This window comes from Pseudophryne corroboree, chromosome 2, assembly GCF_028390025.1.
Source record: "Pseudophryne corroboree isolate aPseCor3 chromosome 2, aPseCor3.hap2, whole genome shotgun sequence".
Classification (NCBI taxonomy): domain Eukaryota; kingdom Metazoa; phylum Chordata; class Amphibia; order Anura; family Myobatrachidae; genus Pseudophryne; species Pseudophryne corroboree.
The window spans coordinates 832,463,375-832,481,726 of NC_086445.1; the positions used below are offsets into that span (position 1 = coordinate 832,463,375).

General features: G+C 47.1%; 1 protein-coding gene across 3 annotated transcripts in view; it reads right to left on the minus strand.

The window, feature by feature from the left end:
• PHKA2 (phosphorylase kinase regulatory subunit alpha 2) overlaps window positions 1–18,352 on the minus strand; it is a 212,000-nt gene that overhangs the window by 178,746 nt on the left and 14,902 nt on the right. For all 3 annotated transcript variants that reach the window (XM_063955725.1, XM_063955724.1, XM_063955723.1), the window contains exon 3: window positions 5,552–5,710. In XM_063955725.1, the coding sequence (XP_063811795.1) occupies window positions 5,552–5,710 (159 nt within the window). The remainder of the gene's footprint in view (window positions 1–5,551; window positions 5,711–18,352) is intronic.

An 18,352-nucleotide genomic window follows, 5' to 3' on the forward strand; every position in this document is an offset into this window, starting at 1 on the left:
GACAACATGGTTTGTTCCAGACACAAAGTTACATGTTTCTTGTTCTTTGTTTGCAAACATGAATCAATACTGCCAATACCTGTACTGAACTGCTGTTTTGATAGGAGCCCAGGAATAAAATAATGGTGAATTTAGTAAGTTTGAACATAGAACACCATTGTCCATATCCTTAGTGGAACCTTTTTGCAGGACTGGATTCGCAATATAGTCATATTAGTTCCACTGTTGGGGACGGTATCCAGACTCTAGGTCGACAATACTCAGGTCGACACTGTCTAGATTGACAACTATTGGTCGCCTGTAAGTATGTCGACATTGTTTCTAGGTCGACAGGGACTCTAGGTCATACCTCCCAACATGACCCTCTCCAGGAGGGACAGAATGCTCTGCTCCTGGACTTTTCTCTTAATTTATGATTGCCATCACCTGTGCTGTAACACCTTTCTTATCCATTAACCTGTTCAAAACTTGTGCTGGCAATCACAAATTAAGAAGAAAGTTCAGAAGCAGAGCATTGTGTCCCTCCTTGAGAGGGTCATGTTGGGAGGTATGCTCTAAGTCAGAGGTTCCCAAACGCGGTCCTCAAGGCACCCCAACAGTCCAGGATTTAGGTATATCCGTGGCTCAGCACAGATGGTTAAATCAAATTGACTAAGGTGCTAATTAAGTCACCTGTGGCCAGGCATGGATACATTTAAAACCAGGACCGTTGGGGTGCCTTGAGGACCGAGTTTGGGAACCTCTGCTCAAGGTCGACATGTTCTAGGAGTTTTTCACTTATTTTTTTTATTTTTTTTTGAACTTTTTCATACTTTACGATCCACGTGGACTACAATTGGGAATGGTAACCTGTGCCGATCGCTGTGGTAGTGGAGCAAGGCACCTTGCCCGAAGCCGCGTGGGGACACGATGCACTAATTGGGGGTCCTGGTCACTGTACGGAGAAAACTACACCAAAAAAAGAGCAAAAACTCATGTCGACCTTATGTCATGTCGACCTAGTACATGTCGGCCTAGAGTCCATGTCGACCTACTAACTGTCGACCAATAGTGGTCGACCTAAGTGTGGTCGACCTTGCATACCACACCCGTGGTGGACATAGTGATTGGATTAAGCTTAAGCAACTGTCTGTGTGGTAAAGATCCAAATGAGGGAAGGTGATTAATTCCTCCACAGACAGTAACAGGTGCTGGATAGAATGTGCACAGTGCTTCAATGAAACTACTGCTGGATAAAGGTCAGCTGTAGCTGCCAGGTGATTAGGAATGTTGGTAAACAACAAATCCTCCAATTACAAAATAGTACGCTACATCACAAACAGGAGCATAAAACAAAAGGTCCTCAGTTCTAGTGTTATTCAATTTATGCACCTAAACTATGGAAATAATTATGCTATGTACTCGTATAAAGGGCCTAATTCGCAGCAGCAAATTTGTTAGCTAATGGGCAAAACCATGTGCACTGCGGGGGGCAGATATAACATATGCAGAGAGAGTTAGATTTGGGTGGGTTATATTCAGGGGTTAAAGTGAGCCGAAACGGGGCGGAACTGCGTTCCGTCAGTTCCACTTGGAGCTGGAACGCAGTTCCGCCTCCTCCGGCTCACCTAACCCGATGTGTGCCGGTGCCGCAGGGAGATGCCAGACGCCCGCTGAGATTGTTATCAACGGTGCCCGGCTCTCCCTGCACAGCCGGCGACAGGAGCTCAATACTGAGCTCCTGCTTCTGGCTCCTGGCTCAGAGCGCGCTATGAAGAGAGACGTTATGACGTCTCTCTCATAGTGCTGGGGAGCGGAGTGAAGCGGACGCCAGGAGGATCACAGCGGGAGCAGGGATTGGCAAGTATGGTGTTTTTTTGTTTTTTAAACGTGTGACTACTACTGGGGGCATAACTACAGGGGGGCTAAATGTGGGCATTATTACTATTGTGTGACCACGCCCCTTTCTTTTTTAGACCACATCCCCTTTTTGGGGTGCGCGCAATACCTTTATTGCATGGGCGCCGGGGGGTTGGGGGGGGGGTGAGTTCCACCACCTCTCTATGACCACTTTCAGCCCTGGTTATATTGTTTCTGTGCAGGGGAAATACTGGATGCTTTATTTTTACACTGCAATTTAGATTTCAGTTTGAACAAACCCCACCCAAAACTAACTCTCTCTGCACATGTTATATCTGCCCCCCTGCAGTGCACATGGTTTTGCCCATTAGCTAACAAATTTGCTGCTGCGATCTGATCTGAATTAGGCCCATAGGGAGTAATTCCAAGGTGATCGCAGCAGGAATTTTGTTAGCAGTTGGGCAAAACCATGTGCACTGTAGGGGAGGCAGATTTAACATGTGCAGAAAGAGTTAGATTTGGGTGTGGTGTGTTCAATCTGCAATCTAATTTGCAGTGTAAAAATAAAGCAGCCAGTATTTACCCTGCACAGAAACAAAATAACTCACCCAAATCTAACTCTCTCTGCAAATGTTATATCTGCCCCCCCTGCAGTGCACATGGGTGGTCATTCCGAGTTGTTCACTCTGTAAATTTCATCGCATCGCAGCGATTTTCCGCTTAGTGCGCATGCGCAATGTCCGCACTGCGACTGCGCCAAGTAAATTTGCTAAGAAGTTAGGAGTTTTATTCACGGCTTTTTCTTCGCTCAGGCGATCGTAGTGTGATTGACAGGAAGTGGGTGTTTCTGGGCGGAAACTGGCCGTTTTATGGGCGTGTGGGGAAAAACGCTACAGTTTCTGGGAAAAACGCGGGAATGGCTGGAGAAACGGAGGAGTGTCTGGGCGAACACTGGGTGTGTTTGTGACGTCAAACCTGGAACGACAAGCACTGAACTGATCGCAGATGCCGAGTAAGTGTCGAGCTACTCAGAAACTGCACAGAGATGTCTTATCGCAATATTGCGAATCTTACGTTCGCAATTTTACTATGCTAAGATTCACTCCCAGTAGGCAGCGGCTTAGCGTGTGCAAAGCTGCTAAAAGCAGCTTGCGAGCGAACAACTCAGAATGACCACCATGGTTTTGCCCAATTGCTATCAAAATTACTGCTGCGATCAACTTGGAATTACCCCCTGTGTGCGTTGTGTTGCCCCGTTGCACCTAGATTTGTGCATGCGTTTATGGAGCAAGATGGTGCTGTGCCAGCATTCCTTGCTTAGTAAGCAGAGTATGGGAACAGAACAATCCAGGTGCATGTGTGAGTAATTAATCAAGTGGCTCTGCTGATATCTGGGGCAGTCAGCCCCACTATAAAACCAAGATATAAGAAAGAATAGCTTTGAGACAAATGGTGTTCAATATGAAAAAAGATCACTGTGAATAGGGATAATGAAACAACTGACTAGAATAAAATATCTAATAAAAAATAAATCACACACTTATAAAAACATTAAAATTGCACCTAATAGTGCGGAATAGCTGAAAAATCTGAAAAGACGCTAAAGTACAATCACCGTCGTAAAAGTTTAACCTCCTGCCACTTTAGAAGCACACCTTTCATTAACTAAAACAATCCTAATTTCCTACTAAGGTACAGTATTTCTTGGTATATCCTCTCCGCAATATTTTCCCAAACTCCACCAGCTCAGAACTGGCACAAAGAAAAAAATCTTTGGGTCCTCTATTTGATTTCAATAACCACAGTCCAAAATATTAAACATTGGTTGTGTATTGCCATAGATGCAGTAGATTGCTTGGTCACTTGATTGGATAATGATGCAAGTTATGTATTACAGTGAGAGTAAAGGGGGGTAGACAGTGTGTATGGGGGCAATATTGATGACCGATGAATGATGCGCGCTCCCACACACTGTTCAGCGTTCACCAATATTGAGATGACATGCAGCTCAACCCGTCGGACTGAGGTGCATGTTCGGGAATGCCGGCGGTGATGTCACTGAAAGTTATCGTTGAACGATAATGTTCAGTGTGTACGCACTACATCGTTGAACACGATATCGTTCAACGATATAGTCATCCTTCGCCGGCATTCCACAATCGGGTAGTGTGTATCCGCCTTAATACAACACTGGTACATTAATTATAAGATGAAAGCAGCTAGTATCCAATTGCAGTACAGAAGGCCCCCTATTATATTTCATGATAGCAGCAAAAGAAGTGCTTCCCAGCCTCCCACTATGTGAATGCATTGCTGGAATTACATGTGATTCTAGCTAATTTTGTAAAACTAGCTACAAAAATGCTGACCTGGTATGCACTCTATTTATATCAGTGTAAGATATCAAGGGCTCCTTCGTGAGACACACAGTCATTGTGCTAAACCAACACACACGCAAATACACATGCACACACACAATGCATATTTCTGTCCTAAGCAATTAATAACGCAATGGGTTTAAGCAACATTCTTGTTTCAGTACACTCACACCCTGAAGGTTAACACAGCTAACCATACGATTAGCCAATATCAACAGACAGCGTGACATCACACACACACACACACACACACACACACACACACACACACACACACACACACGGTGACACAGCACACAGGAGAGATGTAAGGCAGGGAAATGCAATGTATAAGGATAATATGTATAATGAAAACACAGAAGGCAGAATCTGAATCAATCAACCTAATGTTTCCAAATTCACAAATCCTCTTCTGCAGTTCTACTAACAAAATATACAGGTTATGATTATTATCCCAGCTGTTGGGATGCCGGCGGTCATATGACCAACGCCGGAATTCCGACACCACTCCGGAGACCGGTGCCGGATCACCGACAGCATATGTATTAAAATAAAGGGCCTAATTCAGCATGGATCGCTAGTCAAAGAATTTGCAAATTGAGCGATTATCGAACGACTGCGCATGCGTAGCATTTGTACTGCGCACACGCGGGGGGTAATGGTGACAGAAAATGCATACAGATTGTAATCGCAGTGCAGCTGCTGTTTGACTGACAGGAATCCAGCATTTCTAGGTGGAAACCTGACGTTTTCTGGGTGAGTCAGCAAAAAATGCACATATATTGGCAAGCTGCTCAATCAGATTGTGAGTCAAAAAAACACAGGCATGCCCAGGCGTTTTGGGGGAGGGTCACTGATGTCAGTGCAGACCACTTCTAGCCCGTCTCAGTCACAGATTACTGGCAGCCTCAGACCTACTCACATTTGCTCAGACGGCAAAAATTTTTCAATGTTCTGGAAATTGCGCATGCATCTGCGAATGGATTGCGATCTGCCATACATTCGCATACTTGCACGGGGCATTTTTTCTTTCTGTCAGGGCGGCGCCTTTCTACTCACAGATAACTGCAATTTCTCTTATTAACGATCCATGCTGAATTATACCCAAAATCCATATACTTGAGATCAACAGTGAAATATTTGATTGTTACTGATATAATTGCTGATCTATTACTTACTTTATACTATGTAGATGACTTTTAAGGAAAATAGAAATATTAATGGGCCAATAATTCAGTCTCAGATGAAATACATTTTAACTACCCTGTTACATCAAACCCTGTGATCAATCTGTTTCACATTATATTGAAAAAGCAACAACATATAAATTGTACCTGTTCTAGTTCGTAGGCCTTAGCTTTGTCCTCATCACGGTCAGCATTTTTCCTGTATGCCATTCCCAAACCCCAAACCGCCAGGACGCTATATACATTGTCTCGGACCCAGGCATCTTTCTGTTCGTTACTGGCAGGGAGCAGCCCAGTGACCGGGTTCTGAGGAGAGAAACGTAGTTATTATTAGAGATCTTCTCTACAAGTGTTAAAACTAGTACTGCAATAAAAATGTCATATAAACCTCTTTGAGCAAATTTGCCACCATAATAACAAACACCCTGTAACAATGTAAAATGCTAGAGCAGGTAAGTACAGCTGGGAGCCTGATGGCCATGTACAGCTCTCAAAAGCTTCTGTCTGTCTCCCATGTTTCCGGAAAGCTCAGTAGACTCTGATGGATGACATAATGGTTCTGAAAACTTTACTTCCCGTGGACATGTTAAAATCTTCATATTACTGAAGCATTTGGACAGCACATACTCATTGGAATATCGCATTGGCCAGTCCATCAGCACCACTACTGGCACAGATAGGTCTTGTGCAGATGTATGTTTTAACTCACTGGGGGGAATTCAATTGTTTAAAAAGTCGGTTGGGTGTCTGTTATTTTCCTGTCTATTAGATAGGAAAAAACAGACACCCAACTGACTTTTCAAACAATTGAATATCCCCCACTGAGTTTCTAAGGGGCAAAATCATAGGAAATAACTCTTTTAATTAAAATATTTGAACAAAAATAAGATTTTAAACCTACCGGTAAATCTATTTCTCCTAGTCCGTAGAGGATGCTGGGGACTCCGTAAGGACCATGGGGTATAGACGGGCTCCGCAGGAGATAGGGCACCTAAAAAGAACTTTGACTATGGGTGTGCACTGGCTCCTCCCTCTATGCCCCTCCTCCAGACCTCAGTTAGAGAACTGTGCCCAGAGGAGATGGACAATACAAGGCAGGATTTAGCAATCCAAGGGCAAGATTCATACCAGCCCACACCAATCATACCATGTAACCTGGAACATACATAACCAGTTAACAGTATGAACAAAAACAACAGTAACGGTCCAAGACCGATGTCAACTGTAACATAACCCTTATGTAAGCAACAACTATATACAAGTCTTGCAGAGTTTCCGCACTGGGACGGGCGCCCAGAATCCTCTACGGACTAGGAGAAATAGATTTACCGGTATGTTTAAAATCTTATTTTCTCTTACGTCCTAGAGGATGCTGGGGACTCCGTAAGGACCATGGGGTTTATACCAAAGCATCCAATCGGGCGGGAGAGTGCGGACGACTCTGCAGCACCGACTGAGCAAACGCTAGGTCCTCATCAGCCAGGGTATCAAACTTGTAGAATTTAGCAAAAGTGTTTGACCCTGACCAAGTCGCCGCTCGGCAAAGTTGTAAAGCCGAGACGCCTCGGGCAGCCGCCCAAGAAGAGCCCACCTTCCTAGTGGAATGGGCCTTAACCGAATTTGGTACCGGCAATCCCGCCGTAGAGTGAGCCTGCTGAATCGTATTACAGATCCAGCGAGCAATAGTCTGCTTTGAAGCAGGAGCGCCAATCTTATTGGCCGCATACAGGACAAACAGAGCCTCTGTTTTCCTAATTCTAGCCGTCCTGGCTACATAAATTTTTAAGGCCCTGACTACGTCCAGGGATCTGGAATCCTCCAGGTCACCGGTAGCCACAGGCACCACAATAGGTTGATTCATATGGAACGACGAAACCACTTTAGGCAAAAATTGCGGACGTGTCCTCAATTCAGCTCGATCCACATGAAAAATCAAGTAGGGGCTCTTGTGTGATAGAGCCGCCAATTCTGACACTCGCCTTGCTGATGCTAAGGCCAACAACATTACCACCTTCCAGGTAAGAAATTTCAACTCAACCTTGTTAAGCGGTTCAAACCAGTGTGATTTTAGGAACTGCAACACCACGTTCAGGTCCCATGGTGCCACTGGAGGCACAAAAGGGGGCTGGATGTGCAGCACTCCCTTTACAAACGTCTGGACTTCTGGAAAAGAAGCCAATTCCTTCTGAAAAAAAATCGAGAGGGCCGAAATCTCTACCTTAACCGAGCCTAATTTCATGCCCATATCCACTCCTGTCTGTGGGAAGTGGAGAAGACGACCCAAATGAAAATCTTCCGTAGGTGCATTCTTGGTCTCACACCAAGACACATACTTTCGCCAGATACGGTGATAATGTTTTATCGTCACCTCCTTCCTAGCCTTTATTAAAGTAGGGATGACCTCTTCCGGAATCCCCTTTTTTGCTAGGATTCGACGTTCAACCGCCATGCCGTCAAACGTAACCACGGTAAGTCTTGAAATACACAGGGCCCCTGCTGCAACAGGTCTTCCCTCAGAGGAAGAGGCCAGAGGTCTCCTGTGAGCATCTCTTGTAGATCCGAGTACCAAGCCCTTCGAGGCCAGTCTGGGACAACGAGTATCGTCTGTACTCTTCTTCGTCTTATGATCCTCAACACTTTCGTGATGAGAGGGAACACGTAGACCGATTCGAACACCCACGGTGTTACCAGTGCGTCTACTGCTACTGCCTGAGGGTCCCGAGACCTGGCGCAATACCTCCGAAGTATATTGTTGAGGCGTGACGCCATCATGTCTATTTGAGGAGTTCCCCAAAGACGTGTTACATCTGCAAAGACTTCTTGATGAAGTCCCCACTCTCCTGGATGGAGATCGTGTCTGCTGAGGAAGTCTGCTTCCCAGTTGTCCACTCCCGGAATGAAGACAGCCGACAGAGCGCTTACATGATTTTCCGCCCAGCAAAGGATCCTTGTGGCTTCCGCCATCGCGACTCTGCTTCTTGTCCCGCCTTGGCGGTTCACATGAGCCACCGCTGTGGCATTGTCTGATTGAATCAGAACCGGAAGGTTTCGAAAAAAACTCTCCACTTGTCGAAGGCCGTTGTAAATGGCCGTGAGTTCCAACACATTGATGTGTAGACAGGACTCCTGGTCTGACCAAAGACCCTGAAAAGTCTTTCCCTGTGTGACCGCTCTCCATCCTCGGAGGCTCGCGTCCGTGGTAACCAGGATCCAGTCCTGAATCCCGAACCGGCGACCCTCCAGCTGGTGAGCACTTTGCAACCACCACAGGAGGGACACTCTGGTTCCTGGGGACAGAGTTATTTTCCGATGTAAATGCAGATGGGACCCGGACCACTTGTCCAGAAGGTCCCATTCAAAAGTCCTTGCATGGAACCTTCCGAAGGGAATGGCCTCGTAGGCCGCCACCATTTTCCCCAGAACTCGAGTGCATTGGTGAACTGACACCCTTTTCGGTTTTAGCAGGTCTCTGGATGTCTTGGGCTTTCTCTATTGGGAGGAAGACCTTCATTTGTTCCGTATCCAGTATCATACCTAGGAACGGTAGTCGAGTTGTCGGAATCAATTGTGACTTCGGTAGATTTAGAATCCAACCGTGTTGCTGGAGCACTCTCAGAGAGAGCGCCACACTGCTCAGCAATTTCTCTCTTGATCTCGCTTTTATCAGGAGATCGTCCAAGTATGGGATAATTGTGACTCCATGCTTGCGCAGGACCACCATCATTTCCGCCATTATCTTGGTGAAAATCCTCGGGGCCGTGGAAAGTCCAAACGGCAACTTCTGAAATTGGTAATGACAATCCTGTACAGCGAATCTCAGGTATTCCTGATGGGGGGCACATATGGGGACATGAAGGTACGCATCCTTTATGTCCAGAGACACCATAAACTCCCCCTCCTCCATGCTGGCTATTATTGCTCTGAGAGATTCCATTTTGAATTTGAATCTTTTTATGTACAGGTTTAGGGATTTCAGATTCAAAATCGGTCTGACCGTACCGTCCGGTTTCGGGACCACAAATAGGGTTGAATAGTAACCTCTTCCCTGCTGGTGCAGGGGAACCTTGATTATCACTTGCTGTATACACAGCATTTGAATTGCAGCTAACACTACATCCCTTTCCGATGTGGAAGCTGGTAGGGCCGATGTGAAAAATCGGCTCGGGGGCACATCCTCGAATTCCAATTTGTAACCCTGGGAAACTATTTCCAACACCCAGGGATTCAGGTCCGAACTGACCCAGGCCTGATTGAAAAGTCGAAGACGTGCCCCCAACGGTGCGGACTCCCTCAGGGGAGTCCCAGCGTCATGCTGTGGTTTTTGTAGCAGCCGGGGAGGACTTTTGTTCCTGGGCACCTGCCGAAGCAAGGAAAGAGGATCCCCGACCTCTTTTGGACTTGTGCGACCGAAAGGACTGCATCTGATAGGGTGTTGCTTTCTTTTGCTGTTGGGGAATATATGGTAAAAAATTTGATTTACCTGCTGTAGCTGTGGAAACCAGGTCCGTCAGCCCATCCCCAAACAATACATCACCCTTATAGGGTAGTACTTCCATATGTTTTTTGGAATCCGCATCACCCGTCCATTGGCGAGTCCATAAGGATCTTCTCGCTGAGATAGACATGGCATTGGCCCTAGAAGCTAGCAATCCAATGTCCCTTTGAGCATCCCTCATAAATAAGACTGCGTCTTTTATATGGGCTAGAGTTAGGAATATAGTATCCTTATCCATAGTATCAAATTGATCTGTCAGCTCATCTGTCCAAGCTGCAATTGCGCTACACACCCAAGCCGACGCAATCGTCGGTCTTAACACAGTACCCGTATGAGAATAAATACCCTTTAAGGTAGTTTCTTGCCTGCGATCTGCAGGGTCCTTAAGGGCCGCTGTGTCAGGAGACGGTAGCGCCACTTTCTTGGACAAGCGCGTCAGGGCCTTGTCCACAGTGGGGGGTGATTCCCAAATCTCCCTGTCCTGCTTAGGGAAAGGGTATGCCATAAAAATTCTTTTGGGGATCTGCGGTCTCTTATCCGGAGTCTCCCAAGCTTTTCCAAAGAACTCATTTAATTCATGAGATGTGGGAAAATTAATAATCTGTTTCTTTTCCTTAAACATGTGTACCCTTGTGTCGGGGACCTTCTGCCGCCTAAGATGTCTTCTGTCTTCTCTATCCGCTTCTACCTTCGGCATCTGTGAGGAGGACGGCGGTGCGGCTCCGGGACGAACCCCAGGTGAGACCTGTGTTCCGACTCCCTCTGGAGCTAATGGTGTCCAGTATCCTTAGAAGCAGTGCCCAACTTAACAAGTCAGCTCTGCTTCTCTCTCCTCGGTCCCACGATGCAGGGAGCCTGTTGCCAACAGGACTCCCTGAAAATAAAAAACCTAACAAAATTATTTTTCCACAGAAAACTCTGGAGAGCTCTCTGCAGTGCACCCATTCTCCTCTGGGCACAAGATCTAACTGAGGTCTGGAGGAGGGGCATAGAGGGAGGAGCCAGTGCACACCCATAGTCAAAGTTCTTTTTAGGTGCCCTATCTCCTGCGGAGCCCGTCTATACCCCATGGTCCTTACGGAGTCCCCAGCATCCTCTAGGACGTAAGAGAAATAATGTTTTACCATTAAATGGGCCTAATTCACAGAGGGACGCTATTTCGTCAGCTGCGTCTTTGCATGCAGCGGTTGTGCACATTTATGCTAATACTGCAGGAGACGTCCTAAGGCTTCTCCGATCCACTGCTGTGTCTGAAGACGAGGTATCGAATCACGGCCGGGCAGCCATCAGCCATCTGTGTAAGCCAAAGCATAAGAATGGCCTGCCAAGGCCGGTAAATCTGCATCGCAAAACTTAGAAACTGGCCTTAGCACTCCAGAAAATGGGGCCGACACCCCCCTATTTTCTGAAATGGACACCCTCCGCACCACCAAATAGCCGCAGCATGTCAATTAGGCTGCAGCATCCCCAACACTACAACCAGAGCAGCAGCTGAATCGCAGCACATGCGCACTATGGTGGCCAATCCCGGGATCGGCGGGATCCCGGGTTTTTGGCCCAAAATTGTCCGGGATTGAATCCCGGGATCGGATCTTCCAATCCCGGGATTCGAGCCAATGCTTTTTTTTAATGCCGGGCAGCGTCTGAGCCGATTTAGCATACGACTCAGATGCTGCCAGGCTCCCCCTGCTCCCGGCTGTGTGACTGTATTCACTACTCAGCATGACATGGTGTTATTGGTCATGCTGCACAGCAAAGCACAAGCCTCGCGGCTGGCCCGGAGTGCCCGCACCCGACTCCTGTCGCCCATACTCACCACCTGCCGAACCCGCTGCCTGTGGCCCGGACCTGAGGAGGGTATTTTTTTTTTACCCTAGCCAATCCCAGGAATCCCGGGATTGATAACTTTTCAATCCCGAGTCCAGGGATTGAAAAAAAGGCCCGGGATTGGCCTCCCTTATGCGCACTATGGCTCTGGCCCAGAAAATTGTCCTACCATCCATCTCTGAATCAGGCCCAATGGCTTAATGGTGTCGACTGGTATATTTTATGAACAGTACCATTACGCCTACTATGAATGGTGTTGGAGTTTGCAAAAATGCAGATGTTTCAGCAATTTTGCCGAGGGATTTAAACAGGCAATTTTTCGTATAAACAAAACCAATAAAAAATCTGCTGCTTTAAGTCCAATGCCACTGACAAATCAGCACTGTTACTATTACACTCTCCCTAATAGTCTATTGTTATTGAATATTTCATTTTACATGTCTTAAATTTCATAGAAATATTAGTTATTTTCAGGAAAGTACATTTTCCTTCACAATCCAAATGTGTTCTCCAGGAGACGCTACTGTTGTATCATTAAAAATTCATAAACTATATACTATAACAAAGGCTTTGGGGGAAATTTACTAAGCTCCCGATTTTGACCGAGATGCCGTTTTTTCATCAAAGTGTCATCTCGGTAATTTACTAAGCAATAATCACGGCAGTGATGAGGGCATTCGTAATTTTTTGCAAGTCCAAGAAAAAAATTACGAATGAATACACCATCGGTCAAAACGCGGCTGTTTAAGTATGAATCTCGGTAATTTACTAAGAAGTGCAAAGCAAAAAAAAAAAAAACACTGCCGTGAAAAATTACAACTCGTAAAAAAGTGCAAAAAAAAAAACAGACCTGCTTTTTTTTCCCGTGATTGGATAGGCATGCAGGGATCCATGAGATCCGTGCATGTATATCAGTGGGAAGGGGTGGGAAAGTTGTTATTTTATTAAAATAAATTGCGTGGGGTCCCCCCTCCTAAGCATAACCAGCCTCGGGCTCTTTGAGCCGATCCTGGTTGCAGAAATATGGGGAAAAAATTGACAGGGGTTCCCCCATATTTAAGCAACCAGCATCGGGCTCTGCGCCTGGTCCTGGTTCCAAAAATACAGGGGACAAAAAGAGTAGGGGTCCCCCGTATTTTTAAAACCAGCACCGGGCTCCACTAGCTGGACAGATAATGCCACAGCCGGGGGTCACTTTGATATAGTACCCTGCGACCGTGGCATCAAAAATCCAACTAGTCACCCCTGGCCGGGGTACCCTGGGGGAGTGGGGACCCCTTCAATCAAGGGGTCCCCCCCCCAGCCACCCAAGGGCCAGGGGTGAAGCCCGAGGCTGTCCCCCCCCATCCAATGGGCTGCGGATGGGGAGGCTGATAGCCTTTTGTGATAATGAAAAGATATTGTTTTTAGTAGCAGTACTACAAGTCCCAGCAAGCCTCCCCCGCATGCTGGTACTTGGAGAACCACAAGTACCAGCATGCGGCGGAAAAACGGGCCCGCTGGTACCTGTAGTACTACTACTAAAAAAATGCCCAAAAAAACACAAGACACACACACCGTGAAAGTATAATTTTATTACATACATACACACATACATACATACTTACCTTATGTTCCCACGCAGGTCGGTCCTCTTCTCCAGTAGAATCCAAGGGGTACCTGTTGAAGAAATTATACTCACGAGATCCAGGGGTCCAGGGTCCTCGGGGAATCCAGGTGTAATCCACGTACTTGAAAAAAATAACAAAACGGACACCCGAGCCACGCACTAAAAGGGGACCCATGTTTGCACATGGATCCCCTTTTCCCGACTGCCAGAAACCCAATCTGACTGATGTCTAAGTGGGTTTCTACAGCCAATCATGGAGTGCCACGTTGTAGCACTCTTCTGATCGGCTGTGTGCTCCTGTACTGAGTGACAGGCGGCACACGGCAGTGTTACAATGTTGCGCCTATGCGCTCCATTGTAACCAATGCTGGGAACTTTCTGCCCTGCGGTTGACCTAAAGTGACGTCACCGCTGAGCAGAAAGTTCCCAGCATTGGTTACAATGGAGCGCATAGGCGCAACATTGTAACACTGCCGTGTGCCGCCTGTCACTCAGTACAGGAGCACACAGCCGATCAGAAGAGTGCTACAACGTGGCACTCCCTGATTGGCTGTAGAAACCCACTTAGACATCAGTCAGATTGGGTTTCTGGCAGTCGGGAAAAGGGGATCCATGTGCAAACATGGGTCCCCTTTTAGTGCGTGGCTCGGGTGTCCGTTTTGTTATTTTTTTCAAGTACGTGGATTACACCTGGATTCCCCGAGGACCCTGGACCCCTGGATCTCGTGAATATAATTTCTTCAACAGGTACCCCTTGGATTCTACTGGAGAAGAGGACCGACCTGCGTGGGAACATAAGGTAAGTATGTATGTATGTGTGTATGTATGTAATAAAATTATACTTTCACGGTGTGTGTGTCTTGTGTTTTTTTGGGTATTTTTTTAGTAGTAGTACTACAGGTACCAGCGGGCCCGTTTTTCCGCCGCATGCTGGTACTTGTGGTTCTCCAAGTACCAGCATGCGGGGGAGGCTTGCTGGGACTTGTAGTACTGCTACTAAAAACAATCTTTTCTTTTACAACAAAGGCTATCAGCCCCCCCCATCCGCAGCCCATTGGATGGGGGGGGACAGCCTCGGGCTTCACCCCTGGCCCTTGGGTGGCTGGGGGGGGGACCCCTTGATTGAAGGGGTCCCCACTCCCCCAGGGTACCCCGGCCAGGGGTGACTAGTTGGATTTTTGATGCCACGGCCGCAGGGCACTATATAAAAGTGACCCCCGGCTGTGGCATTATCTGTCCAGCTAGTGGAGCCCGGTGCTGGTTTTAAAAATACGGGGGACCCCTACTCTTTTTGTCCCCCGTATTTTTGGAACCAGGACCAGGCGCAGAGCCCGATGCTGGTTGCTTAAATATGGGGGAACCCCTGTCAATTTTTTCACCATATTTCTGCAACCAGGATCGGCTCAAAGAGCCCGAGGCTGGTTATGCTTAGGAGGGGGGACCCCACGCAATTTTTTTTTAAATATTTGACAGTGTTTAATTTAAAAAAAAAAAAAAAAAATGAACCCCAGCACGGATCACACAGATCCGGCCGAGATTCATTGTAAAAAAGTCTGCAGTGTTTTGCTAATCACTGCCGTAAAAATAGAAAAAAAACCACGAATGACATCGACATCGGAACAAAAGAAAAACCCGAATACGACAGCTTAGTAAATTAGTCGTAATCAATTCAAAAAGTTGCAGTTTTACACTTTCGATGTCATTCGTGATTGAACTTTGACCTGAAACGGGAAAATACGAATCTTAGTAAATTTACCCCTTTGTGTCTATTCATTTCTGTAGAAATCTATTTCCTGTTTCCAATTAGTCTCACAACAAACTGTAATTCCCAGGCTCCAATAATAACATTATTTAACCTTAAAAGGTCAAATCAATAAAGACTTATTTCCTTCTGGTCAGGGAAAGCAATGTTTTAGTAATTGCAGAGATGCAGAGGAACCATTCTAGACTGCACCCTTTTGATTAGAAATGTTTATTCACACACTTGCCATGGTTATCATATTGCTGTCTGTTTTGGGGATTTGGAAAAAAGGGTCCCTAGTAATTAACAAGTTTCTGCTTTATAGAACATGCTGTACTGACGAGTTGGCCAATCCTTCGGTTATACTATAAAAGGTAAATATTTGATAAAGGGTAAAGGAATATGTTCTGAAGGATCAATCCCATTCCTATGTCACAGCATGGCCAGCTACAAGGGAATTCAATATTGTGCTCGCTGCACAATGCATTCAATAAAGCACCAATCTGCAATACCACCATGTAGGTCTGGTCATTACACTTTGCCGGCGGGCTGTGTGTACACGTATGGGTAATGATGTGGGTGTTAAGAATGTGGTGTGCTGTCTGTCTCCTCTTGGACACTTGGTGGGCAAAAGTTTAGGACCACCCAGAGGCGTCACCAGGTGTGGGTACACCCGGTGCGCACTCTGCATTACTACACCCCCCCCCCCCTTCCCACACTACCCCGCCGGAGCAGCGGCCGGACGAAAGGGGGCGTGGCCTCGCGGGTCTCCTCATCTTCACTCCGGGGGGTGTATTCCTTGGAAATGCTGGCTGCCCCCGGAGACTAGGCAGCGTGCAGTGCCGGCTCCTTTTCTGTCACAGGAGCTGAGTGCTGCAGAGGATTATCACACTGCAGCATTCAGCTCCTGTCACTGCAGAAGAGCCAGCACTTGGTGTCACCCCTTCCGTGGGTGATACCTGGGTGCGGGCCGCACCCCCCGCACCTGCCTTCTGACGCCACTAGGCCCACCCTCCTCTTCCCTAGCACTGTCAGCAATAATTACAGTTAAAAGTGGTACTGTGCATGATTAACGATATTGGTGCAATGTGTTTGTACTTAGTCTATGGTGCTTGTGGGATAGCATACAGAGTTTGTAAGTGTGCACAATGGGAATAGCAGTTGTTAAGAATCACATTTGTATTTGAAACTGTAATAGAATCAAGGACACATACATACTGCATGTTAGATGACGTAGCTGCCATCATCTAGCATGCAAATAGTTTTTCGCAGGTAGTGTGCCCTGTAGATGTGTAACAACAAAATCAGGACGACACTTGCAGCATGAATGTAATACAGGTCTTTACTCATCATGAGCCAGACACACAGTGGAAGTGAGACAAACAGGAAGTGAGTCACCTCGGCATGACATCATCTCCCATGATGCACAGCATGCATTTACATCCCCCCTTTCAAACTGGAAGGATGCAGAACATAGATGAAACAAATGCAACAATGTGACAATATTAGGCGTGAACAAAAGAAAAGACATTATAAAGTCTTGGAACTCTGGGTAGGGTTTGGACACACGGCCCGATCTGGTAATGGTACACTGGGAACCTATAGGCATGTCCACTGTGACACCAGAGGGCTCTATTACTACAGAAGTGGTCTCTGAGGAAGGATTGTCCATGCAATGCGAATCATCACTGACATTGGTTGAAGCTGTGGTAGAAACTGATGAGTCAGGCTGTGTAGAGCTTTCTTCAGGTACACTTAACAGATGGCGGTGGTTGCGTTCATAGAGGACATTATCAGACTGTACCACGTAGCTATTTGGATGACCTGCAGGATGCTGAACCACTGCCTTTCTGTCAAATCCTTGCTCGGTTTGCATGCGGACAGGCTGGCCTGGAGACAGTGGTGTCAGGCGGTATGCTGATCTGTCATAAGAAGCTTTGGCAGCCATTCTGCACTTGCTGATGTTCTCCCGTACCTGTGGCTCTACTCTGGGTTGCAGGAGCTGCTTTGCCATTGGGATGCCTGTGCAGGTGCGCCATGCTAATAGGCACTGTGCAGGGGATGGAAGTCCATCTCGAGGCGTGTCTCTCAAGTTTAACAGTGCCAAGTATATGTCCGATCCATCTCGTGCACACTTCTCCATTAAGTGCTTTGTAGAGCGGACTGCACGCTCTGCCAATCCATTTTACTGTGGGTAGTGTGGACTACTAGTGATGTGCTGGAAAGTCCCATGTATTCGCAAAGTCCTTGAACTCTCTACTCTTGAATTGCATGTCATTATCAGTGATCAGCTGCTGTGGGATGCCATGTGCTGTAAAGTGTCTCTTCAGCTTTGCAATGACCATTTGACTTGTGGTGCTGGGCAAGTAGTTTATCTCGAACCATCCTGAATAGGAGTCAACTAGTACCAGGTACTCCTTCCCCCTCCATTCGAATAGATCAGCCGCAAGAATGGACCACGGAACATCAGGAATGTCATGGAGCAGCATGGGCTCCCGTGGCAGGTGTGGACGCAAGGCATTGCAGGGTGCACAAAACAAGACAGCACGGTCAATGTCAGCGCCGTACATGGAGGGCCCGAACGTGATTTCACGGGCCCTACACTTGGTAGCCTCGGGCCGGGATGGACCTGGTGCATCTGCTGGATGTAGAACTTCTGAAGGGCAGCCGGAATCACGAAGCGATGACCCCACAGGATGACACCATCAGACACGGTGAGCTCATCTCTCATACAGTAGAATGAGCGAAGGCAGTGCGGTAGTTCCTTGGAAGAGGATGGCCAGCCGTTGACAATTACAGCAGAAAGACGCTGACAAAGATCATCCGCAAGTGTAGCAGCACGCAGCTCTTCCAGCCTCTTGGTAGGGAGCACCTCCACAGACATGACCTCATAGTCATCCTCAGTAGAGTTCATGTCAGTAGTCGAAAGGAAGGCTCGAGACAGAGCATCAGCAATGTACATTTCTTTGCCTCGCTTATATATGACATCCAGGTTGTACCGCTTTAGCTTGAGCATCATGCCCTGAATATGGGAAAAAGCAGAGTGGATGTGCTTCTTCAGTACGGTGATGAGAGGCTGATGGTCGGTTTCCACCGTGACAGGACGGCCATAGATGAAGTCATGGAAACGGTTGCAGGGGAACTCCAGTGCCAACAGTTCTTTCTCAATTTGTGCATAACTGGTTTCAGTGTCAGTGAGAGCCCTGGAAGCAACAGCCAACGGTCTGCGGTGTTGGAGGCACACGGCCCCTAGACCACTCTGTGAAGCGTCGGCAG